Source organism: Artibeus jamaicensis, unplaced genomic scaffold, assembly GCF_021234435.1.
Source record: "Artibeus jamaicensis isolate MK-2021 breed Jamaican fruit bat unplaced genomic scaffold, CSHL_Jam_final contig_465, whole genome shotgun sequence".
NCBI classification, from domain to species: domain Eukaryota; kingdom Metazoa; phylum Chordata; class Mammalia; order Chiroptera; family Phyllostomidae; genus Artibeus; species Artibeus jamaicensis.
This window is the reverse complement of record NW_026521843.1, coordinates 42,277,724-42,305,562: the sequence shown is the minus strand read 5'-3', so window position 1 is coordinate 42,305,562 and position 27,839 is coordinate 42,277,724. Positions and strand designations below refer to the sequence as shown.

General features: G+C 36.9%; 1 protein-coding gene across 2 annotated transcripts in view; it reads left to right on the top strand.

Moving 5' to 3' along the window:
* Nucleotides 1-27,839, top strand: part of WDPCP (WD repeat containing planar cell polarity effector) — a 331,941-nt gene that overhangs the window by 291,610 nt on the left and 12,492 nt on the right. The window contains exon 15 of one of the 2 annotated variants that reach the window (XM_053666943.1): nt 26,104-27,439. The exons of the other annotated variant lie outside the window; for it this stretch is intronic. Within the exon in view, the coding sequence (XP_053522918.1) occupies nt 26,104-26,126 (23 nt within the window). The 3' untranslated portion in view covers nt 26,127-27,439. Of the gene's footprint in view, nt 1-26,103; nt 27,440-27,839 lie in introns of those variants that run through there. 2 annotated transcript variants of the gene reach the window in all.

Genomic DNA, 27,839 nt, shown 5'->3' with positions numbered 1-27,839 from the left:
CATGAAAAAGCACACAGAAACCATAAAAAAGAACCAGTCAGAAATGAATACAATATCAAAAGTGAAAAATACACTAGAAAAGATCTACAGTAAATGAATGGGACTGAATCAAACTAAAAAGCTTTTGCACAGCAAAAGAAACTGCCAACAAAATGAAAAGGCAATAGACCAAATGAAGAAAGATATTTGCAAACAACAGCTCCAACAAAAGATTAACATCCAAATGATAAAGAATTCATACAACCCAACATCAAACAAATAAGCAATCCAATTAAAGAATGGGCAGAGCACCTAAACACACCTCAAGAGGACATACAAATGGCTGACACATTTCCTGCTTGGAAGATCTATCCGTTGAAATCAATGGTATGTTAAAACCCCCAACTATGACTATATTTCTGTGAATCTCTCTCTTTATGTCCATCAATATTTGCTTTACATATTTAGGTGCTCTTATGTTGGGTTTACCAGGGTTATATCCTCTTGTTGGACTGTTCCCTATATCATTATGCAGTGTCCTTCTTTGTCTCTTACTATAGCCTTCGTCTTCAAGTCTATTTTCTCAAATATAAGTATTGCTACTCCACAAAAGACCCCACATAGCAACAGTGATCCCGAGAAAAAACAAACTTGGAGAAATCATGCTACCTAATATCTAACTGTACTATAAGACAACAGTGATCAAAAGAGCATGGTACTGGCATAAAAACAGACACATAAATCAATGGAATAGAATAGAGAGCCCAGAAATAAACCCACACCTTTATAGTCAGTTAATATTAAAGAGGAAGCAGGCACTTACAATGCACTAAAGATAGTTTATTCAATAAATGATATTGGGAAAATTGAACAGATACATGCAGAAAAATGAAACTTAGGCCACCTTCTTATACCACACACAAGAATAAATTCAAAATGGACCAAAGACTTAAATTTTTTACCTGAAACCATAAACATCCTAGAAGAAAACATAGACAGTAAAATCTCAGACATTGTTCATATCAATATTTTATTGTATATATCTACCCAGGGAAGGAAAGCAAAAGAGAAAATAAACAAATGGAACTAAATCTAACTAACAAGTTTTTGCATAGCAAAGGAAATCATCAACAAAATAAAAAGACAACCCACAGAAGAGGAGAACATATTTGCCAATACATCTCATAAGGGGTTAATATCCAAACTTTATAAAGAATTTACAAAACTCAACATCAAAAAAACCAAACAATCCAATTAAAAATGGGCAAAGGACCCAAATAGACACTTCTCCAAAGAGGACATACAGATGGCCACTAGACATAGGAAAATATGCTCAATGTTACTAATCATCAGAGAAATGCAAATTAAAACCACAATGAGATACCATTTCACACCTGTTGGAATGGTTATCATGAATAAATCGGCAAACAAGAAGTGCTGGCAAGGATATGAAGAAAAGGAAACCCTTTTGCACTGTTGGTAGGAATGCAGACTGATGCAGCCACTGTGGAAAGCGGTATGGAGATAACTCAACAAATTAAAAATGGATCTGCCTTTTGACCCATGAGTCTCACTTCTGGGAATCTGTCTGAAGGAATCCAAAACACTAATTCAAAAGAACAGAAGCACTGCTGTGTTCATTGCAGCATTATTTACAATCACCAAGATACAGAAGCAGCCCAAGTGTCCATCAACAGATGACTGGATAAAACAACTATGGGACATTTATACAGTAGAATTCTACTTGGCCTTTAAAAGGAACATTTTACCTTTTGCAACAGTATGGATGGACCTGGAGAACATTATGCTAAGTGAAGTAAGCCAGTTAGAGAAAGACAAATACCATATGATTTCACTAATATGTGGAATATAATGGACAAATCGAACTAACCTGGAAAATGGGGACAGATTCATAGATGGAGAGCAGAATGACAGCTAACTGCAAGGAGGGGAAGGCTGGGGGCAAAGGGATTTAGCAAAAGAGAAAATGGACTCATGGACATGGACAACAGTGTGGTGATTGCTGGAGGGAGGGGGTATAAGAAGACTAAAAGGTAATGTAAAAAAATCCAATAAAAATTAAAAGTAAAGAAAAAACAAATGACTAACATGTATAAAAAGATGCTCAGCTTCACTTGCTATTAGGGAAATGCAAATCAAAACTACAAATGAGATGCCACCTCACACCTGTTAGAATGGCTATTACTGAAAAGACAAGTAATAACAAGTGTTGGAGAAGTTGTGGAACAGAATGTAAACTGGTACAACCACTGTGGAATTCCCTTGAAAAATTAGGAATGCAGTTACCTATGACACAACAATCCCTGCTCTGGGTATCCACCTGAAAAATTTGAAATAATGAAATAATAGCCATAAGAAAAGATAAGATACTGCATTTGCAACAATATGGGTACATCTTTATGATAACAAGCAAAATGAGTCAGAAAAAGTAAAAAATTGTAAGATTTCACTCACATGTGCGATATAAAACTGAAAGCAACAAATGAACAAGCAAGAAAAACAAACAAAAACCTCTTGATACAATTTACCCATTTTCTAGACTTATTATACAGCTACAGTAATCAAGACCATAGTGTGGTGGGGGGATTGACATAGGTCAGTGGAAAAGAATTGAGGATCCAGAAATAGATTCACACAGATATGCCCGAATGACTTTTGACAATGATGCAAAAGCAGTTTATTGGAGAAAGGATACCTTTTCAACAAATGGTGATGAAACAACTGGCTAGCCATAGGCCAAGAAAAATAAAGTGGAACTACAACTCACACATTATATAAAAATTAAAATAGATCATAGATTTAAATGTCAAAAGTGAAAGTATAAAACTTTAAAAAGATAAGACTGAAAAATTGGGGGACCTAAGGCTCAGTGAAGAGTTCTTAGATATGACACCAAAATCATAATCCATTAAAAAAATAAAGAAATTGGACTTATTAAAAAATTAAAACTTTTTCTCTGTAAAGATTCTAGAGATTGGGAAAAAATTATTTACAAACCACATATCTGACAAAGGGCTCATATCTGGCATATATAAGGAAATCACAAAATCGCCAGTAAAAACAATCCAATTACAAAATTGGCAAAAGACACAAAGAGCTATTTCACTGAAGAGGACATAGGGTGGCAAATAAGCACATGAAAGATGTTCAACATCAGCAGCTTTTAGGAAAATACCAACTAAGACTATAATGAGACATTAGTAAACACCTATTAGAACAACTAAAAAGCTGTGATAATACAAAGTCCTGGCAAGGGTGATGAGGGAGAGAGGTCAGGAAAAAATAATTTTTTCCCTTGTCCATAATAATACACTGAATATTATTATGTATTAAATACATTGAGCATAGCTCTGAAATTTTACTATGTAACAAAAAAATAATATTGTATGTCTTAGTTTTCCTGCCTATCAAGGGGTCCAGAAGGAGGAGGGATAGAGATCCCTTTCATAATGTTAAAAAATAATCAGAGAAAATATCATAATAGTCATGAAGTAGGAATTTTTTAATACAAAATGAGCATTTCAGCCTAACTTCTCAAAGGAAAATTATATTTCACTTAAAATCTACAACTTATTTCTGTCAAAGCATACAATATATCCACAAAGATGTTTTTTATTTGTAGGTTTTGATGAAATTCTGTGCATTATGTGAAAGACCTCCAATGAGTTCCTGTTAAATATAAGTCATGACACCTCCTTCAGGAGAACATAGGCAGGAAAATCTTCGATATTCTATGCAGCAATATTTTCACTGATATGTCCCCTAGAGCAAGGGACATAAATGAAAGAATAAACAATGGGATCTCATCAAATTAAAAAGCTTCTGCGAAGCTAAAGAAAACAGCATTAAAATGAAAAGAGAACCAACCATTTGGGAAAATATATTTGCCAATGATAACCTCAGATAAGGGTTGATCTCCAAAATATATAAAGAATTCACACAACTACTCTTTAAGAAAACAGGCAACTCAATTAAAAAAATGGGCAGAGGACTTGAACAGACATTTCTCCAAGGAGGACATACAGAGGGTCCAGAGACATATGAAAGGATGCTCAGTGTCACTAGCTATCAGAGATGCAAATTAAAACCACAGTGAGATACCGCTTCCCAACATTGAGATGGCCATCATAAGCAAAGCAACAAACAACAAGTGTTGGAAGGGTTGTGGAAAAAAGGGAACCCTAGTGCACTGTTGGTGGGATTGCACATTGGTGTAACCAGTATGGAAAACAGTGTGGAATTTCCTCAAAAAACTAAAAATGGAACTGCTTTTTGACCCAGCAATTCCACTGCTAGGATTATATCCTAAGAACTCTGAAACACCAATTCAAAAGAAACTGTGCATCCCAATGTTTATAGCAGCACAATTTACAACAGCCAAGTGCTGGAAGCAACCTAAGTGCCCATCAGTAAATGAATGGATCAAAAAACTATGGTACATTTACACAATGGAATTCTATGTAGCAGGAAGAAAGAAGAAGGCATGGATGGAACTGGAAAGCATTATGCTGAGTGAAATAAGCCAGGTGGTGAAAGACAAATATCATATGATCTCACTTTTAAGTGAAACCTAATCAACAAAATAAACAAGCAAGCAAAATATAACCAGAAACATTGTATTTCTAGTTTTAGACTTGCTCTTTCCTCTTGAAAATACTTTATTTGTTCATAATATATTTTTAAAAAGTAACAACTCTTGCTTTCAAATACCCTGGAGGACTATTTTCACAATCTAGTACCACCCTTTCCAGTATCCAGGTAGACATGTATTTAAAGTGATTTTAAATTATTAATCTGTAACAGTTCAATTCTGAAAATCCTTTCTTCAGTGACAAGGCAGGAAAAACAGAGTTATAAAAGTGGCAGGCTGTACTAACCTGTTTAATGATGCTCTCTCCCAAAACTACACTGATGAGGAAGAAGGAGGAAGGGTGGGAAACTGGTAAATCTAAGAAAGAAGCTAGCAGAGGGGAAGGCTGGGGACCAACCAAATTATATAAATCCAAAGATTCAAAATGACTTTGAACTTCTCAAGAGCAGCATTGGAAGCAAGACAACAGTAGAGTGATGCTTTCAGACTTTGTAAGAAAAATCATTTACTAGAATTCTCAAATTTAAGAGAAAGTTCTCAACATGCTAAAGGAAAGGTAGTTTAATAGGTAACTATAACATTAGGGTAGAAAGAAGGGATTTAAAAAAACAATGGGTGGAAGGATGCTGGGAAGATGGTGACGGAGTAAGATGGAGCTGATGCTAGCTCTTGTACTCATGGGTGAAAATCCTGGCAGATCTATAGAAAAACAGCACAATAAACCATCGGTTACCCAGCATTTATGAAATTAAAAGACCAGAAATTGTGACCGATGCTGGAACACCAGACATTGGCAGAGTCAGCTACTGGAGCTGGGTCTCACGCGGCCCCTGTGCTGCTGCCAGAGCAACAGGCCTGGGAGCCGGGGAGTCAGGTACGGTAGCCAGACACTCCAAGCCCCTGTGCCGATGCCATAGCTACCAGCCTGGGCAACGAAAGGGTCAGTTGCAGGAGCTGGGACACCAAAGGCCCCTGTGACACTGCCATAGAGACAGGCCTGGGCCCTGAGGAGCCAGCTACGGGAGCCGGGAAGTTCTCAGATCCTGTGCCGCTGCCATAGTGACAGGACTGGACACCGGGGAGTCAGGTACGGGAGCCGGGACACTCCAAACCCCTGTGACTGCCGTGGGCAGCCGAGGAGCCAGCTACGGGAGCCAGGACGTCCTCAGCCCTTGTGCCACTGCCATAGCGACTGGACTGGACGCTGGGGAGTCAGGTACGGGAGCCGGGACACTCCAAACCCCTGAGACGGCCCTGGGCAGCAGAGGAGCCTGCTACGGGAACTGGGACGTTCTCAGCCCCTGTGCCGCTGACATAGCGATGGGACTGGACACTGGGAAATCAGGTACGGAGTTGGGACATTCTAAGCCTCTGTGCCACTGCCATAGAGACAGGACTAGACGCCAGGGAGTCAGGTACGGAAACTGGGACACTCCAAACCCCTGTGAGGGCCCTGGGCAGCAGAGAGAGCCAGATACGGGAGCCGGGACATTCCCAGCCTCTGTGCTGCTGCCGTAGTAACGGGCCTGGGTGCTTGAGGAGGCGGCTACTAGAGCTGGGTCGTTCAGCAGTGGTAGGCGACCAACGCAGGGACCAGCGTGAGGACCAGCGGGAGTGTAGGTGGAGACGAAGAACATCAAGAAACTTCTAGTAGTCTGCACCACTGAACTTCACAAGGATCATACCACAGGAGTTTACACCATAAAACCAGGGATTCAGAACAGATCAATTTTAGAAGCAGAGACTAACAAGAAGAGTCTCAAACAATGGGAAGACAAAGAAACAATCCCCAAATGAAAGAAAAAGCAGAAACTTCAGAAAGAATGTTAGATGAAATAGAGGCTGATCAACTATCAGATAGTGAATTCAAAGCACTGGTTATTACGAAGTTCAAAGAGCTCACAGTGAACTACCAGAAACTACAGGGGAACTACAGTGATCTCTCTGCAAACTACAGCAACATAAAAAAGGAAATGGAAACTATCAGCAAGAGACAAGAGGAAATGAAGAATACAATTTCCAAATTGAAGAACACAGTAGAAAGTTTCTAAAGTAGGATAGATGAAGCGGAGGATAGGATTAGTGAGTTGGAGGACAAGGTAGAAAGCATCTCACAGAAAGAGCAAGAAAATGAAAAGAGGCTCAGAGAGAATGAAGAGAGATTAAGAGAAATGCAAGATAATATGAAACGTACTAATATCCGAATAATAGGAATACCAGAAGGAGAAGAAGAAGAACAAGGGATAGAAAACGTATTTGAACGAGTAATGAGAGAAAATTTTCCTAATTTGATAAGAGAAAAAGTCTCACAAATCCAGGAATCACAGAGAGTCCCAATCAAGAGGAACCCAAGGAGGCCCACTTCAAGACACATCATCATCAAAATGGCAAAATTCCAAGACAAAGAGAGAATCTTAAAGGCAGCAAGGGAGAAAAAAGAAATACCATACACGGGAGCCCCAATAAGGTTAGCTACTGACTTCTCAATGGAAACACTCCAAGCAAGAAGAGAATGGCAAGAAATATTCCAAGTAATGAGAAACAGAGGCCTACAACCAAGGCTACTTTACCCAGCAAGGCTCTCGATCAAGATAGAGGGCCAAATAAAGAGCTTCCAAGACAAAAGAAGTCTAAAAGAATTTGCTGCCACCAAGCCAGCTCCACAAGAAATACTAAAAGGTCTGCTTTAAGCAAAGGAAGGAAAAGAGACAGACAGAGAGGAACACAGGTACAAAAATGGCAATGCATAAGTACCTATCAATAATAACCTTAAACGTAAATGGATTAAATGCTCCAATCAAAAGACACAGAATAGCTTAATGGATAAGAAAGCATGACCCACACATATGCTGCCTGCAAGAGACCCACCTCAGGACAAAAGACCATCACAGACTAAAAGTGAAAGGCTGAAAACAAATTTCCCAAGCAAAAAGACAAGAAAAAAAAGCTGGGGTAGCAATTCTCATATCAGACAAAATAGACTTCAAAAAAAGGGCCATTAAGAGAGACCCAGAAGGTCACTTCATTATACTCAAAGGAAGAATCCACCAAGAAGACATTAACATTGTAAACATGTATGCACCAAACATAGGGGCACCCAAATATATCAAGAAAATCTTAGAGGACTTCAAGAAAGATACTGACAGCAACACAATTATAGTAGGGGATTTTAACACCCCACTATCAAAAATGGACAGATCTTCCAAACAAATTATCAACAAAGATATTGTGGCATTAAACAACACCCTAGATGAAATGGACTTAACTGATATATATAGAGCCCTTCATCCCAAAGAAGCTAAATACACATTCTTCTCAAATGCACATGGAACATTTTCAAGATAGACCACATGATAGGACACAAAACGAACCTCAAAAAATTCAAGAAAATTGAAATCATACCAAGCATCTTCTCTGACCACAAGGGACTGAAATTAGAAACCAACCCCAAAGGAAAAAACCCAAAGCACCCAAAATCATGGAAACTGAATGGTATGCTATTAAACAATGAATGGGTCAAGAATGAAATTAGGGAAGAAATCAAAATGTTTCTGGAAACAAATGAAAATGATCTCACAACAACCCAAAACTTATGGGACACAGCCAAGGCAGTCCTGAGAGGGAAGTTTATAGCAATACAGGCCTACCTAAAGAACATAGAAACATTTCAAACAAACAACCTAACCCTACACCTGCAAGAACTCAAGGAACAACAACAAAGACAGCCCAGAGCAAGCAGAAGGAAGGAAATAACCAAGATTAGAGCAGAATTAAATGACATAGAAACTAAAAGCACAATTTTAAGGATCAATGAATCCAGGAGTTGGTTCTTTGAGAAGATAAACAAAATAGACAAGCCTTTAAGTAGGCTCATCAAGAAAAGAAGAGAGAGGACACAAATAAACACAATCAGAAATGAAAGAGGAGAGATTACAACTGATACCACAGAAATAGAAGGGATTGCAAGAAATTACTATGAAGAACTGTATGCCAAGAAATTTGAAAACCTAGGGGAAATGGACACATTTCTAGAAAAATACAATCTTCCAAAACTCAGTGAAAAAGAAGCAGAAAATCTGAACACACCAATAACAGCAAAAGAAATTGAAGCAGTAATCAAAAAACTCCCATCACACAAAAGCCCCGGACCAGATGGGTTCACAGGAGAATTCTACAAAGCATTTAAGGAAGAGCTAACCCCTATTCTCCACAGACTATTCCAAAAATTCCAGAAGGATGGAAAACTCCCAAATTCTTTTTATGAAGCCAGCATCATCCTAATTCCAAAACCAGATAGAGACACAACAAAGAAAGAAAACTTCAGGCCAATATCGCTGATGACCATAGATGCTAAAATCCTCAACAAAATATTGGCAAATCACATCCAACAATTTATCAAAAAGATCATACACCATGATCAAGTGGGATTCATCCCTGGGATGCAAGGATGGTTCAATATTCGGGAATCAGTAAATGTAATACATCACATAAACAAAAGCAAAGACAAAAATTGCATGATCATATCAATAGACGCAGAAAAAGCTTTCAATAAGGTACAACACCCATTTATGATAAAAACACTCAGCAAAGTGGGAATACAGGGAGCATTCCTCAATATAATAAAGGCCATATATGAGAGACCTACAGCCAATATCATACCCAATGGGAAGAAACTAAAAGCTTTTCCACTAAGATCAGGAACAAGACAAGGTTGTCCACTTTCACCACTTCTATTCAATATAGTATTGGAAGTTTTAGCCACAGCGATCAGGCAAGAAAAGGAAATAAAAGGCATCCAAATAGGAAAGGAGGAAGCAAAACTGTCACTGTTTGCAGATGACATGATAGTGTACATGGAAAATCCTATAGACTCTACCCCAAAACTGCTCGAACTAATTAATGAATTTGGCAAAACAGCTGGTTACAAAGTCAATATCCAGAAATCAAATGCATTTTTGTATACTAACAATGAATCAGCAGAAGCAGAAATCAAGGAAAAAATCCCATTCGATATAGCAAAAAGAAAAATAAAATATCTGGGAATAACCCTAACTAACGAGGTAAAAAACCTGTATGCAGAAAACTACACAGCACTGAAGAATGAAATCAAGGAAGACACAAACAAATGGAAACATATACCTTGTTCATGGATTGGAAGAATTAACATCATCAAAATGTCCATACTACCCAAAGCAATATACAGATTCAATGCAATACCTAATAAAGTACCCATGGCATATTTCACAAACATAGAACAAACACTTCGAAAATTTATATGGAACCATAAACAAGCCCGAATAGCAGCTGCTCTTTTGAGAAAGAAGAACAAAGTAGGGGGGAATCACAATACCTGATATCAAACTGTATTACAAGGCCTCTGTAATCAAAACAGCCTGGTACTGGCATAAAAACAGGCACATAGACCAATGGAACAGAACAGAGAGCCCAGAAATCAACCCAACTCTCTACAGTCAATTAATATTTGACAAAGGGGGCAGTAACATAACATGGAGTAAAGATAGCCTCTTCAACAAATGGTGTTGGGAGAACTGTACAGCTACGTGCAAAAAATGAAACTTGAGCACAGACTTACACCATACACCGAAATAAATTCAAGGTGGATAAAAGACTTAAATATAAGTCGTGACACCATTAAAGTCCTAGAGGAGAATATTGGCAAGAAAATCTCAAATATTTCACACAGCAACTTCTTTACTGATATGTCTCCTAGAGCAAGGAATGTAAAGGAAAGAATAAACAAATGGGATCTCATCAAAATAAAAAGCTTCTGCGTGGCTAAAGAAAACAGTATTAAATTAGCAAGACGACCAACTGTATGGGAAAACATATTTGCCAATGATACATCAGACAAAGGTTTAATCTCCAAAATATACAAAGAACTTACACGACTCCACTCTAAGAAGGCACCTAACCCAATTAAAAAATGGGAAAAGGACTTGAACAAACACTTCTCCAAGGAGGACATACAGAACATTCAGAGACACATGAAGAGATGCTCAATATCGTTAGCTATCAGAGAGGTGCAAATTAAAACCACAATGAGATACCACTTTACACCAGTCAGGATGGCTATCATAAAGAAAGCAACAAACAACAAATGTTGGAGAGGTTGTGGGGAAATTGGGTCCTTAGTCCACTGTTGGTGGGATTGCAGACTGGTACAACCATTATGGAAAACAGTATGGAATTTTCTCAGAAAAATAAAAATCGACCTGCCTTTCAACCTAGCAATTCCACTGCTGGGATTATATCCTAAGAATCCTAAAACATCAATATCAAAGAACCTATGCACCACAATGTTCATAGCAGCACAATTTACAACAGCCAAGAGTTGGAAGCAACCTAGGTGCCCATCAGTAAATGAATTGATCAAAAAATTGTGGTACATATACACAATGGAATTCTATGCTGCAGAGAGAAAGAAGGAGCTACTACCTTTTGCAACAACATGGATGGAACTGGAAAGCATTATGCTGAGTGAAATAGGCCAGGTGCTGAAAGACAAATACCATATGACCTCACCTTTAACAGGAAGCTAAACAACAAAAGAACCAACCAAGCAGAAAAAAAAACAAAGACACTGAAATAGAGAACAAGGGTATAGTGACCAGAGGGGAGAAGGAAGGGAAGTTAAGGGGAAAAAGGGAGAGGGATTTGGAGGAACAAATAGGAAGGGCACAGGGATGAGAACTAAGGGGGGTGGAAATGGGAGGGAGGTGGGGAGCAAGGGGCGGGGGAGGCTGGGATGGTAAAAATAGACAAAAAACTGTACTTGAAAAATAACTAAATAAAATTAATTATAAAAAAAACAATGGGTGGAGTGGGGGGAGTGGTGGGGAGAAAATGCAGACAACTGTAATTGAACAATAATAAAGTAACATATATAAAAAAAGAATGTGTAATTCTTTCCTCAGGAGTATGAAACAGAATATTAAAATTCTAGATCAGTCCAATACTGATTTGCATTAACCTTACAAATCAGTAACTTTTAAACCAGCAGAATAATCTCTCAAATAACTGTATGTCATTAAGAAAACAAAGGGGAGAATTACTGTCTGACCTTAGTATTAAGAAAGAATTGTACTTCTCCTGAATAAAGGATTACTCTAAATCTTGTGAGTATTTTGAATTATGTAACTGGCCTTCCCCTTTTCATGTGACTTGCCTGAAAGATCAGAAATAAATTACAATTGACAAAATAAGTAAAATAAAAAATTGGGAAGAAAGGTCTTTAAGAAGCAGTTTGATCTTTATTTGTTGGGTGACTGACCCAGAATGGAGGTGTATTCTCTAGGGGTTTATTCTCTGAAAGGGTAAAAGAGAGGACCCTACGGTGGGTAACATGTCAGAAACAGGAAAATTAAATGATTGCATACAACTAATTGGGAAATGCTAAGATATCTGTCTGGTCTTTTTCCCCTACTTGGCTCCCAGAACACTGACAATCAGAAGACATTTCAAAATCAGACTAATGATGAAGACCTGTAGCACCTAAAAAGGTTCTATAATCTTGGTATCCCCCAACCCATTCTTTTCTCCACCCTCCCCTGAATTACCCTATGTGAAGCTAGTACATCTTTAGTTTCACCGAATTTACTTAAACCTTGCCCACTCACTTCCCTAAATGGGGTTCTTGTAAACTCCATAGGGAAGTAGAAACTAGACTCCTGCAGTTCAACTTGTTTCCCAGGGAGCCTTCATGTAACTGTGGTAATACTGTCTATTCTTTACATAGCTAGGTTTTTCAGCATTACTCAGATTTTCAAAATAGTATCTTGTCTAGACATACTCACATAGGAAGGTGATAAAACATTCTCTGATAATATCACTAGGCTAATGGAGAATTTACATCTTTGCTGATTATTATTTATCAGAAATTATCTGAATAAATTATTTTCACAATGTAGTTCCAATGAGTAGAATAGGTATGAATAAAATTCAAATGTTGGAGAGGTTGTGGGGAAAAGGGGACCTTAGTTCACTGTTGGTGGGATTGCAGACTGGTACAACCATTATGGAAAACAGTATGGAATTTTCTCAGAAAAATAAAAATCAACCTGCCTTTTGACCCAGCAATTCCACTGCTAGGATTATACCCCAAGAATCCTAAAACATCCATTTCAAAGAACCTATGCACCACAATGTTCATAGCAGCACAATTTACAATAGCCAAGAGTTGGAAGCAACCTAGGTGTCCATCAGTAAACGAATGGATCAAAAAATTGTGGTACATATACACAATGGAATTCTATGCAGCACAGAGGAAGAAGGAGCTACTACCCTTTGCAACAACATGGATGGAACTGGAAAGCATTATGCTGAGTGAAATAGGCCAGGCATTGAAGGACAAATACCATATGATCTCACCTTTGACAGGAAGCTAAACAATAAAACAAACAAGCAAACAATAAAAACAAAGACACTGAAATAGAGAACAAGGGGGCAGCGACCAGAGGGGAGAGAGAAGGGAATTTAAGGGGAAAAATGGGGAGGGATTTTGAGGAACAAGTATGAAAGACACAGGGATGAGGACTGGGGGAAGGGAATGGGAGAGGGGGGGAGACAGGGGGGGCTGGGATGGGAGAAATAAACAAAAAATGTACTTGAAAATAACTACATAAAAATTTTTAAAAAAACATTATTGACCAATGACAATGTAAAAAAAAAAAAAATTCAGGAGATGTTTCTCCCCCCACCCCAAAATAGGAACCTGTAGTTTTCTATTATTTAAGATTTCCTACATTAAGACATTTATATTTATTTAGTACTGATATAGTCATTTCTTGTTTTTGTTTAATAAGGAATTAGAAGAATTAAAAATATATCCATTTTATATTGTCTGTGTAGATAATTTGCTTGTTGGGAACCACTTCCCCATTTTTCCTTTTTTTAAAAATCCTCTTTTGAGGACATTTTTTCATTGCTTTTAGAGAGAGAGGAAGGTGGGGAAGAGAGAGAGAGATTAGTAACCTTCTTGTATCCTCCCTGACAGGGGATTGAACCTGCAACCTGGGTACATACCCTAGCCAGGAATCTAACTCACAACCTTTTGGTCTATAGACAATTCTCCAACCAAGCCACACTGGACAGGGTCCCATTTTTTTCTTATAAATGAGATCAGCTGTTGCTTGCCTTTCCCCCTTTTTTAAACAAATTATTTTATATGACATCAATTTTACTTTGCTAAAATAAAATACATAGATAATGACATTTTAAACCACACAATTTAGGAAGACAATGCAGTGTCACAACTTAAATATAAAAGAAAAGTAATTTATAATGAAAAAGTAAACCCTGTGACACTTCTGTACTAAAAGGCATAATAAAGTATTAAGTTGCTTATACCTATACAAAGAATCATTCTAAATATAACAGCTATAAATGCAAGCTGATACAGTGTGTTGTATTGCTGACTGGAACACTGCAAACTATCTCTATAGGGAGGGATGTAAGCATATCCACAAACCATCTAAGCTCGGTGTGTCAACTGCTCTATCTACTCCTAGAATTCTACCTAATGCGCTGCCCCCTTCAGGTCTTCTGAGACCAGGAGACAAAAGGGGCTACCTTGTCACTAGAACTGTAAGTGAAAGATGTGGTGCCTAATGTGGCAAACGTTGTTATTATCCAAGCCCGGAGTCTTACTCTCATATTCCTGATCTATGGCCATGATACATGAGATCTCCAGGGTTTTTTTAATGTTTTTATTTTTAAAAATAGGGGGCCAGGGGACTCCTACTATGCCAATAGCCTACAGCTCTGATGGTCTAAATCTTTTTTTTATAAAAATTTTTTTATTGTTGTTCATGTACAGTTTTCTGCCTCCCCCCCCAACCCTCCCCTGTTTCCATGTCCCCCCTTGTTATTGTCCATGTATCCTTTATAATTGTTCCTGCAAACCATTCACCCTTTGCTCTATAATCCCCTCCCTTTTCCCCTCTGGTTGATGGTCTGAATCTTAAAGAAGCTGGATTTACAGCACGGGTGTCAAACTCATTTTCACCGGGGGCTGCATCAGCCTCTTGGTTGCTTTCTATGATCAAAATGTAATTTTAGGACTGTATAAATGTAACTAGGGGCAAGGATCTCAGTGCTGCTGCCAGGTAGCAACAAGGTGGAAGGACGGATTCAGCCCGTGGGCCTTGTGTTTGCCACCTGTGATTTATAGGGTGCACCTGTAAGTGGAAAAGCTCTCTACACACTCTTAAATTAAAAGTAACCTGTGATGTCCTTAAACCCATGAAGTGCTTCAGTTCAATTCCAAAGGTTGGTCTTAGGAATAATCATATATATGGATGAAATTTTTATTTTTATCCTTAGTTTCAACTTTATATGAGTCTCTGTCTAGGCAAAGCAATTCAGCTTTGGCAGTTAAGCCTACAAGAATACCACCATTGGGCTAATGCCTAAGAATGTATCTCTGACAGCCTGAAGTTGACTCTCCTCAGTAGTGTTCTATCCAACTATGGAAAGGGATCCAACCCTAAATGGAACAACCCACACCTCTCATCGAAGACTTTTAAACTTTTCTGGGGTTCACAGGTTATTTCATCTACCATTTTTCTAACCACATTGCCCTGTTTAATGAACGATCTCAAAAATGTATTAGGTTTTGCTTCAGTTTTGATCATAAATTATCCACATCATTTTAATTAACTGAGACAATTAAGAGCAAGCAAGTGGACATGCATGAGTAGCTATGCCTAATCAAGAACCTTTTAGAGACAAGCCCCTAAAGGAATATAGACAAGGAGATGGGGAAGTCATCTGCAAATACACCTGGTTCAATGTATCAAAAAGAAAAACAAAAACAGAAGTCCTGTACTAGAGGGTTACTATGGCCAATAAATAATTTATTTACAGAATATCACTGCATAGTAATTTTAACTTCTAAACCTGCTTTTTTCCTGCACCACTAGGTAACTTCATTAACTCTTACCAATCACTAGTTCAGAAGGACTTTAGGCTAAGAAACCTAAAAAGATAAGAAAAAACCTTCCAATGTACCAAACAATAGACAGTAGTCATCAGGAGACATAATCAAAGTTGGAGACACCATTTTCTTCCAGGACACATCCATATTATCCATTTTAGCTAAAAGTAGCCTAGAGACTTCTGGAGTCATGCTGGAACCAACTACCTCATATTCAGCTTAAAGTTTTAAGTGTTCATTCAGCTTCACCACACTTCAGCTTCACCACACTTCAGCTGCTCCCTACATCTCTCAAGTTACTTTCTCACCCCACACTCCAATCACAAAAGATACGCAAGAAGTAACAATTCCCAACAACTTCATGTCCAGTTTTGAAATCTGCTATGATGAGAACCAATTTTCTAAAACTAAAGAGTGCTAAAACACGTGTAGAATTTTTACTGGCTTAAACCCTGCTTCTACCATCCATCTATGCCTTTAAGTTAAAATATGTACCACAAAAGATAGAATATAGACATAATACATAAATAAATAAGAAAAAATTACTAAGGATGCTGTGTTTGGGGAAGCAGGGGAAGGGGATGTAGGCAGCATATAGCCATAGAGTTTTTTGTTGCTGTGTTGTTTTCACTAGACCTTAATATGCATTAAGCCACTGAAGATAACATACATATATATCTAAGTCATTTGTGTTAACAATTTCTAGATATATAAAAGTTATTACATAGAAAATGTTGAAAACAAGGCAGAACAAGTACTTTAAAACCAAAGTTGTAATAGTTTTTTTAAATTATAAATTTCATTATTTTTATAATACATTATTCAATCACAAGAAAATTTTACTCTTTTTAGATGGAAATCTGTGTTTGAAGACTTCAACTTTAATCTGGGGTTTTCAAACACTTTTTTTTTAATATTAAATTTTATTTAGTTACTTTTCAAGTACATTTTTTTAATCTATTTCTCCCATCCAAACACTTGATTGCATGGCCTTTTAAAAGCCTTTGGGTATAAGAGTGGTAAAATGTGGTTTTAGTTATTGGCATGCCTGTGCAACAAAGCATTTGGGAGGTGTAACTGACAGACCAGAAGTGTGTATAAGAGAAAACCTATGCTTATGTCTGCTTCAGTGACTTTATTAGCCACACCCTACTTGTAAATTGTAAACTGTCATTCAAAGTAGCATAGTGATGTTTTAAACAAGTCAGGTTTATAATACCACTACTTTTTTTTTTGTCTTAATGCCTAAAGGTAAATTCAGAAAATGTTCCTATGTTTTGGCTCATAAAATTGTCCATCTGGAAAAAAATTAAATAATAAAACCCAAACAGTAAAGAGCAATGCAAAAAAGATTTATGACACTATGCACACATATCAGTTGTATATTTAAACATCACAATTAGGTAATTCAGCCTTCATTATCTCAGCAACTATTCCAGATTGAGGACAAAGAAAGTGATTTCATTAATTGTTGGCAAGTTTTAACCAGCATTTTAAAGTAACATTAATAATGTATTGTAGTACAACAATATATAGACTGAATTAAAATTGCTATTACTACTGAAAGCTTCACTAGAGACCTTTACTGTCTCTATAAAGAACTACAGGAAAAATGTGCATTTTATAGCATGTTATATTTTATGAGAAATGCTTAATTTTACATTAAAATATTAAAATAAATGCAGAAACAAATGTATGTGTACATCATACTTTTCTAACAACCACACAGTTTTGAACTGAAATAAGGGATGAAAACAAATATTATAGTTTACTGACTTATAACTAATAATATTCTAAATATTCTATCCTGAATATTAGCTAATTTAATCTTAGTATTAATACTAAAAGTAATACTAACTCATCAAATAAATTCTAATTGTACAGAAAAGCACAATATAGTTAGTGGAAATGCCTCATCCCTTTCTTCCAAGATCAAAAACCTCACTTGCAGTAAAATAACTTTTATGGTCTAATTTCAATAAGGTAATAATTCAAATGTCTGGGCTTTTAGATTAGTATTAAAATTTTTAATCCTTTTACTGGGAATTAGCAAATTGAATTTTGGTCAGTGCTCAAACTTTGAAGAAAAGACCTTTCTCTGTAATTGCCTGGTAACTTAGTATTCAATAGTGACACTTCTAATTTTTCATATCTGAATGCATATGAAGGGTACATCAATGGATGGAGGCAACCTAAAGAGACATTAGGTAGTTTAGTCTTTATCTGTGGACTAAATTGTAGGATTCTTGGGTTTTTCTTTCTTAGGTGGACCAAACCATAAAACTATGTCTCAGGAATCCTATTATGTGACAAGTAAGAAAAGATAAACACCTGTAAGTTGATGTTTAAAGCCCAAACTAGTTTTGAAGTAACAAGAAAAGGGAAAGCTAACAGTTCAAATTTCAGTCACTTTTCATCTAAACCTATCAATGTGTGCACTGGTCCATTAATTATGTGGCCCAGCACAAAATGATATGTTAGTCTTCCATTTTACTCTAGGATGACAGCTGTGAGGTAAGATTTTAGTTCAGGAGAAAGAAAGCTATTTCACGTACTTTATTTTTGGTCTTGAGAATTTATCTAAGTCATGAATGAAAAACTACTAATTGAGGATCAAATCAATTGTTTTGTTGATTACTCTGTCAGAACTAAAATAAAACTGAAGAGATTATTTAAAACCTTTGATTCTATAAACCCAGCTTTTCTATGTTAATAAAACAGAAGTCAGCAAATATTTCTACAAAGGGCGAAACAGTAAATATTACAGAAACAGTAAATATATGTTAATTGTGGGGCATACCATTTCTGTCACAACTACTTAATGCTGTTCTGCAAAAGCCACCAGACAATACATAAGTGAATATTAAAATCAGGTTCCAATAAAACTTTATTTATGCACACTAAAATATAAATTTCATATAATGTTCACATGTCACAAAATATAATTCCTCTTTGACTTTTTTCCAATATTTATAAATCTAAAAATCATTCTTAGATTATAAGGTTGCAGAAAAACAGGCACCAGGCTGGATCTGGCCTAGCCATAGCTTGTGACTCTTGTTCTAACAGATTATCTTGGTTCTTGTTTTATGGATTTCTATGCCTCAAAGAAAAAACCTGTCACTGAGATTTTTTTTTAAATCTTGTTTAAAGTATTTGACACATTTTAAAAAGCCTATCAATGACTTGCCAGAATAAATATTTGAAAGTAATGCCATTTAAAATATGTCTTCTAAATGAACCTAATGCATTGTCTTTAGGCCATATTATTGTTGAAGTAGTCCTTCATAGAAAACATCAGTTTTCAGTATAAAATGTTTGGTTTCACTTATTCTGTTTAAAAAATTCATGTGCTAATACATTTTTAGAAAAAAGGCAATTAATTTTGGCCATTTACTAAATTGCTCATTTTAGATAAGTTTTAAATGTATATGCATATTTTTTGAAATTTTAAATTACATTTATTTTTTGAAAAAAGAATACACACACAGTTCACAATTCAAAAGTTATAGTATCTAGTGAAAAGTTCTAATCCCAAGTCCACTTTGTATTCACCAGTTTTCTCTTCAGAGGCAAGTAATATTAATTGTTATGTGGGTGTATATATGTGTGTATGTGTGTATAATTTACAATTATACATATGTTAATTTTATGTTATATAATTTTATAGAATAATCATTGTTTTAAAAATATATACTTTCTTGTTATAAATTTTATATATAACATATATATAATTTAAACACTGATGAAATGTTTAATTTGAAAAGTAAAACTTCTGTATAATTCTACCCACCAGAAAAGGAATCTTAATATTATGTATTTTTCTAGCTTTTCCCCTCTTTCACATATTTTTAAATGGGAGAGAAAGGAGGTCTCATACTTTCATTAATTAAATTATTTATCCTCACTCAAAGACATGCTCACCAATTTTAGAGAGGGTAAGGGAAGAAGAGAGAGAGGGAGAGGAACAGTGACGTGAGAGAGAAATATTGAGTTGCCTCTCATATGCGCCCTGACCAGGACTGAAACCACAACCCAGGTATGCTCCCTGACAGGAAATTAAACCACAGCCTTTTGGTTTATGGGACAGTTTTCCAACTAACTGAACCACACTGGTCAGGGCCTTTTCACACATCTTTAACAAAATATGGCTGTACATTACTTCCTGTTTTACAAATTACCTTTTAAAAAGAATTTAACAAAATATTCTGTAAAGCTCTATATGAGTATATATAGATTGACCCCTTCTCTTTTTTAACAGCTACTGTTCAATTATGTGGACACACTAGTTTGTTTGACCAATATTCTATTGCTGGATGTTTGGGTTATTCCCTGTTTTTATAAAAATCAATGCTGCCAAAAAATTTTGAGATGATGGCATATTATTATGTGCAGTATTTTAATCTTGAAACCTCAATCATCTAGAGCAAAATCTAGTAGAAGACATATTCTTATAAACTCCCCAATATAAGTAGTATGGACAAATCACCAACAAATATAAGATGCACTGAAAACTTCATGGGATTGTGAAGGCCCAAATGGGTGTTAAAATAATGTGATTTCTACCTAGTCCTCTGGAAACTGAAGTGAAGAAATTCAGTGAATCACAGATAAGTGATGGAGTAACTATGATTTTCTTAAGGTGGTCAAATGCTTCATGATCTAATTAGTGACATGCATGAACAAATGAATGAGTCTGAATGTCCCTACCTACTATCCAGCAAAACCACAGCCAAGGGACTAGACTTTGCAGAATCAGCAAGGAAGAAAGGCTTTGCTGGGCTTGACTCTATTCTGGAACAACAAAGAGACTCAAGAGGTGTATAATAAATGGGAGGTTCCTGGTACACACACCCCCCACTACCACATCCCTACCCTGAAAGGGTGGGATGGGACAGCATTGTGGGCCACCTGTGAAATGCCACTACTAACTGTTTTTTTTGTTGTTGTTGTTTTTCACTGACCCCAGGACCTCTTGCTTCTGGCTCCAAGCACCCAGTCACATTAGGTAGACACAACCCACTCCAGGGACACTGCCAGTTAGGGAATTGACTGGGACTGTGCACTTGTGAAGTAGTAATGCAGGTGTCTTTAGTGTAGCTCAGGGGGGACAGAAACCACTCATGAAAGAGAAGAGCAAAAGCTCATTGCATGTTGATTCTCAGCATGAATAAAGACTATGAATGTGAGGGCTCACACATGCAAGCAAATAATAAAAATTAATGGGAGAAGTAGAAAAAAAGTAAGGGGCCTTTATGGCCCTGAGATATGGAGAACTGGAAAATTTTGTAGGGTCATTCTCAGAACATGAGGAGAAACTTGAGGAGCACTGTAGACTATAATTTGTAAATACAGTTAGACTGTGAGAAGGTATAGAGGTGCTGGAATAGTCTAGATTCTGGGTCCTACAAATACTTAAAACTAACGAATCAACCATTTCTAGATAATTCCCTAAACTGAGAAGAAACAATGAGAGTAGAGCCCAAATTCAGCTTAATAGGCACAACAGGGCCACAGGGGAAAAAAAAGAGGTTGAAATTAAAGGGAAGAATATAGGTGCTATGGGCTGAATATGTCCCCCCCAAATACATACATTGAAACCCTTACCCCTAAGGTGATGGTAGTGGGATGGGGCCTATGGAAGTTGATTAGATTACAAGGTTGGAGCCCCAATGAAGGGATTAGATTACTGTCTTTATAAAACAGGCCACAGAGAGATCCCTTGCCCCCTTATACCACATAAGGACAGTGAGAAGTTGACAGTCTCTAACCTAGAAGAGGGCCTTCACAAGCACATGACCTATTTTGGGGCTTTTAACCTCCAGAACTATAAGAAATAAATTCCTATCATTTATCAGCTATCCAGTCTGTGGTATTTTGATATAGCAACCTAAATGAACTAAGACAAGAGGAAACCATATTTTTGACTACTTGATGAACACAAGAGACTAATGTGCTCCAGATCTATGAAGATAAAAAATTATCATGGCCCAATCTGTCTTAAATGTATAGAAAACTCAATTTCTCATAAAAAATGAGTAACAATATAAGATTCCAACCGAATTGCACACACAGTGTTAAAAAAACAGAGTAAGGAGTAGAATAATTTTCCTAGCAACAGTGAAAACACTACAGAATGATGTTACCACAAACAGATGAAAACTAACCCTAATATTCTAAAATAAGCTTAAATTGATATAATGATAGAAGTTATGAAAAAACATAAATCAGTATGTTGTTCCTAGAGAAACTTAGTTTCTCGAGGAGAAACTAAGAAATGTGATAACAGAAGATTTTTTTTGATATGAAAGAATTAAGAAAATTATAATAAAGAAAAATAATTTCAGAGATGAAGGTCAAACTAGAAGGACCACAAGAACAAAATCATATGACTTATGATAACTAGAGAATTTAAAGGAGAAAAACACCTGAAAATAGAAAATAAGTAGAGGAAACCAACAAAATGAAAAGGTAACTTACAGATTAGGAGAAAGGATCTGCAAATCATATTGTTGATAAGGGGTTAATATTTGAAATAAAAGAACTCATACAACACAACAGAAAAAAGAGACAAATAATACAATTACAAAATGGACAGATGATCTAAGTAGAAATTTTCCCAAACAAGACATAAGAGTGGCTAACAGGTATATGAAAATATGCTTACCATCACTGATCATCAGAGAAATGCAAATCAAAACCACGATGACACATCACCTCACACCTGGGAAAAATGTCTATTATCAAAAAGACACAAAATCATAGGAGACTGTTCTGCATGGCGGGGGCTCAGCTCCCACTGAGAAAGGCCATTGAAAAGCAATGTCCTGTACACAGGACCCACGCCCATGGATTGGTTCAGGCCTGATTTGTACCTAGGCCACTTTGAGATTTGGTTTTTGCTAAAACTCCCTCACCCTGAATTTAGGCAGTGAACATTTACTAAATATTTTTGTTTTTTATAATATATTTTATTCATTATGACATTACACTTTTCCCATTTACCCCCTTCCTTCCCCTCCACCCTGTACACCCCCTCCCACCTACATTCCCCCACTTTAGTTCACGTCCATGGGTCATAAGTACTTTAGCTTCAACATTTTCCACACTACTCTTGCTTTCCCCCTGTCTATTTTCTCCCCACTGTCTATGCTACTTATTCTCTGTACCTTCTCCCCCCTTCTCCTCCTCCCACTTCCCTGTGGCTAACCCTCCAAGTCATCTCCATTTTTGTGGCTCCACTGTTGTTTTAGCTGTCCACTTAGATTGCTTTTGTTTTAGATGTGGTTGTTAGTAACTGTGAGTTTGCTGTCCTTTCACTGTTCATCTTTTTTATCTTCTTTTTCTTAGGTAAATCCCTTTAACATTTTGTAGAATAAGGGCTTGGTGATAATGATCTCCTTGAACTTGACCTTATCTGAGAAGCATTTTATCTGCCCTTCCATTCTAAATGAAAGCTTTGCTGGATAGAGCAATCTTGGATGGAGGTCCTTGCCTTCCATGACTTGGAATACTTCTTTCCAGCCCCTTCTTGCCTGTAAGATCTCTTTTGAGAAATCCGCTGACAGTCTGATGGGAACTCCTTTGTAGGTGACTATCCCCTTATCTCTCGCTGCTTCTAGGATTCTCTCCTTCATTTTAATCTTGGCTAATGTAATTATGATGTGCCTTGGTGTTTTCCTCTTTGGGTCCAACTTCTTTGGGACCCTCTGAGCTTCCTGGATTTCCTGGAAGTCTATTGCCTTTGCCAGACTGGGGAAATTCTCCTTTATTATTTGTTCAGGTAAGTTTTCCACTTGTGGCTGTTCCTCTTCCCCTTCTGGTACTCCTATAATTCGGATGTTGGAGTGTTTCAAGATGTCCTGGATGTTCCTAAGTCTCTCATTTTTTTGAATTCTTGTTTCTTCATTCTTTTCTGGTTGAATGTTTCTTTCTTCCTTCTAGTCCACTCCATTGATTTGAGTCCCAGTTTTATTTCCATCAGTATTGGTTCCCTGTGCATTTCGTTTCATTTCACTTAGTGTAGCCTTCATTTTTTCATCTAATTTGTGACCAAAATCAACCAGTTCTATGAGCATCCTGATCACCAGTGTTTTGAACTGTGTATCTGATAGGTTGGCTATCTCTTGGTCGTTTAAAAGTATTTGCTCTGGGTCTTTGATTTCTTCTTGCATTTGAGCCATTTTTTTTGGGGGGGGGCATCTGGCCATGCCTGTTATGTAGTGACAGGAGGAGCCTCAGGTATTCACCAGGGTGGGGCAACCCACTTTGCCGGGTTGTGATGCTGTGTGTATGGGCGGAGTCAGAGAGGGAACAATGGCATCTGCTCTGCTCTCTCTCAGACTTCAGTCCCCTCTGCTGCTTCCCACAAGCAAACTGGGCCCTTCTGATGCTGGTTCCCAGGTGGTTGGGCTTGTGTACATTCTAGGACCCTGTGGGTCTCTCCAATTAACTCTCCTGTGAGGCTGGGAGTCTTTCCCAGCACCTTTTCAATCTGGTGCTTTTAGGCTTTATTTCATGGTGCTGGGGCCCTGGGTTGCTCAGTCTGTCTCGCTGCCCGTTTCTGCCTGGTTTATCTGCACGCAAATGTGTGAGCGCGGTCAGCCAACCACCCTGCACACCTCACTGGGTGTGCTCGTTTTCTCCCCTCACCTGGGGTCTGCTAGTCCCATGCTGCCTACACACCCGGGAATGCCAGCCCCCACCTTTTCCTGCCAACTTATCTCTGCTGGCTGCGGACTTCGCCCCTATTACCTGTTTGTATGAATGGTTGTCAGATTTCCATATAGTCCAATTTTCTGTCTATTCTCGTCATGTTTTTGTTTCTAAATCTTTGTTGTCCTTAGTTTTGGTTGTGCAAGGAGGCACAATGTTTCCACCTACACCTCCATCTTGGATGGAAGTAATGGAGCATTTACTACATATCTTTAAAGTGATTCCTTAAAATCTATGCTAAGCCTTCCGGGGATGAGTGCAACCAGTTCAACCACTTTTCCCTTTGCATTTTCAAATACCCTTCTTCTCTGATGTGATTAGTTGCATTGTCTCCTTTGTTTTCTGTAAAAGGTAACCACCTAAAGCGAACCTGTGCATAGTAAATGAGGACCATCCTCAGTGTAATGTGCCCAGAAAAACAATAAAACCCTGTCAAGGCAAGGGTTGGTGTGCTTTCCTCTTGAAAGAGTGGCTATGCCATCCCTTTTCGTGCACAGGACTCAGTAGTCCATGTGAATTTGTCTTATGTCTCATCCACAATGCAGCAGACACTGCTTGCCAGTGTCCTCATCAAGAAATAACAAATGTTGGCAAGGATGTGGAAAAAAGGGAACTGTTATACATTATTGGTGGGAATGCAAGTTGGTGTCACCACTATGGAAAATAGTATGAAGGTTCCTCAAAAAACTTAAGATAGAACTACCATATGATTCAGTAAACCCACTTCTGAGTATTAATCTGCAGGAAACAAAGACACTCACTTAAAAAAAGATATCTGCACCCACATGTTCATTGCAGCATTATTTACAATAGCCAAGATATGGATACCACCTAAGTGTTCATCAATAAGTGAATGGATAAGAAGATGTGGTATATATATATACATATACATATACATAATGCAATATTATTCAACCACAAGAAAAGAATGAAATCTTGTCATTTGTGACAATATGGATGTATTTGAAGGTACTATGATAACTGAAATAGTCAGAGGGGAAAAGATAGATACTGGATGATCTCACTTATGGTAGAATTTAAAAAACAACAAAAATGAGCTCGTTAGTATAGAGAACAGACTAATGGTTTTCTGAAGCGGGCAAGGGGAACATCACGGTAGGGAAGAATGAGTGAATAGGGTCAAAAGTACAAATTTCTGGTATAAAGTGAGTCATGTAATGGATAGCATGGTGAATACAGTTAATTACACTGTCTTGCATGTTTTGAAATTTGCTAGAAGAGTGTATCTTGAAAGTTCTCATCACAAGAAAAAAATTATAACTATGTATGGTGATGGATATTAACTGGACTTGTTTTGATCAATTTATAATATAATATCAACTATTACATAATATACCTGAAACAAATATAATGCTATATCACTTATACCTCAATAATAAAAGTGTGTATTTTGAATAAAATATATTAAATCTGAAAAAAATGAGGAAGAGATAAAAAAGACAAGAGAAAGTGCTAGAGATACTACACAAAGAAGATCCAACATATGTATAAGTTCCTAAAGAAGAATAACCAAAGCAATACAATAGAATAGATCCTAAAAAAAACTCTTAAAAGAAAATTTCTCTGAAATAAAAAAGACTTTATACTGCAAAATGAAAGGGTGTATCACATATCTTGAAAAAGCAGCCCAAAATTTTCTATATCAAGACATATATTAATGAAATTTTTGGACTTTAAAGAAAATAAACAAAATAATCCTTGGGGTGATCAGACAAAAACACTAAGTCCTTATAAAGGGAACAGAATCAAATTATGATCACTTTTTTAATCCTCACTTGAGGATATGTTTATTGATTTTATATCTATATATTTTTTATTCCAGGGAAAAAGAAAGAGGAACATTGACGTGAGAAAAACATCTATTGGCTGCCTCCTGTACACAGAACTGCAACACCTGTAGACAGGTGCCCTGACCGGAAATCAAACCCATGACCCTTTTGGTTTATGGAACAATGCTCCAACCAAACCATAGAGGCCATGGCACATTTACTGATTTCAGAGAGAGAGAGAGAGAAAAAAATCAATGTAAGAGAGAAATATCAATCACCTGCCTCCTGTATGCACCCCAACCATGGATTGAATTAGGTATGTGCCCTGACTGGGAATCGCATGCACAACCTTTCATGTATACCAGGATGATGCCCCAACCAAATGAGCCACCTGTCCAGGGCAGTTATGATTGCTTTCTGATGACAACACTTTATTGCAGCAAATAAAATCAGGTTATGATCATTTTTTATAGCAACACTTTATTCCAGAACATAATAATGGAGTAATATACTTAAGATGCTCAAGAAAAGAAAACATGAGCCAAAAATTTTATATTCAGCCAAAACAACCTATTATTCCCATGAGCCATTACTGGGGAATCTACTACAGAAAGAGATCAGACAACCAAAATGACTGACACCTAAATAAGGTCCACTGGTAAACATTATAAATATATCAACCTATGAAACTAAATGATGAAACCTATCACAATGTACAAATTCTGTATGATTCTACTCATGTGCAGTATCAAAGGTCATCAAACAGAAAGAAGAGAAGTAGTAGCGTGATGGAGGGGGGTACAATTAGTTTTAATGGGTACAGAGTTTCATTTTTCCTAAGTGAAAAAGTTCTAGAGATCTGTTGTAAACAATGTGAGCATGTTTCACATTGCTGAAATAAGTGCTCCTCGACTTATAATGGGATTACATCCCAACAAACCCATCTTAGTTAACAATATTGTAAGTTAAAAATGCATTTAATGCATGTAATCTACCAAACATCATAACTTAGCTTATCAGGTTTCTACTAAATTGAGTAGAAACCCACTTTCACTCCACTGTAAAGTTGAAAAATCTTAAGTTGAACCATCTTAAGGGGGGGGACTGACTCTACTTGAAAGTGGGTCAGTTTTGCATGATGAGATGATAAAATGTTATGTATTTTTTACCACAATAAAAAACAATAGTTATAAGGGCTGTAAGTAATAGAATACACCTATCAAAAATGTGGGATGAATGCCCTGGCTGGTGTGGCTCAGTGGATTGAGTGCCAGCCTGTGAACCAAAAGGTTGTCAGTTCAGTTCCCAGTTGGGGCACATGTGGGCCAGATCCCCAGTGAGAGTCGTGAGAGAGGCAACTGATAGATGTTTGCTCCCTCTTTCTCCCTCCCTTCCCCTCTCTCTAAAAGTAAATAAAATTTTTAAAAAAGATTTTGCCAAAAGCCACTTTTTCTGTATCTTTCCCTTTCTTCAAAAATAACCTGAGGTTGTAATAATCAGGTATCATTGTTCTCTTTTGAGAAAACCTAAAAATAACCAATATTACAGAATTTTAATAATTAATATTTGCTTTTTTAAAGGATTTGTTTTTTAAAAAAACAAAATCAACTGCTCAATTTATTTATAAAATGTGAAATTAGTAAGTTAAGGCATAACAATGCAAATGTTCAGTTGCTTTTAAACATTTTTGTTCTCTTGGTCTATTTCCTATGATTTGTAATTATTTTCAGAAAACCACTGGCTGAAATTCTAGTTCCATAAAGAACTCAACAGAATTGAATAGGGAGAG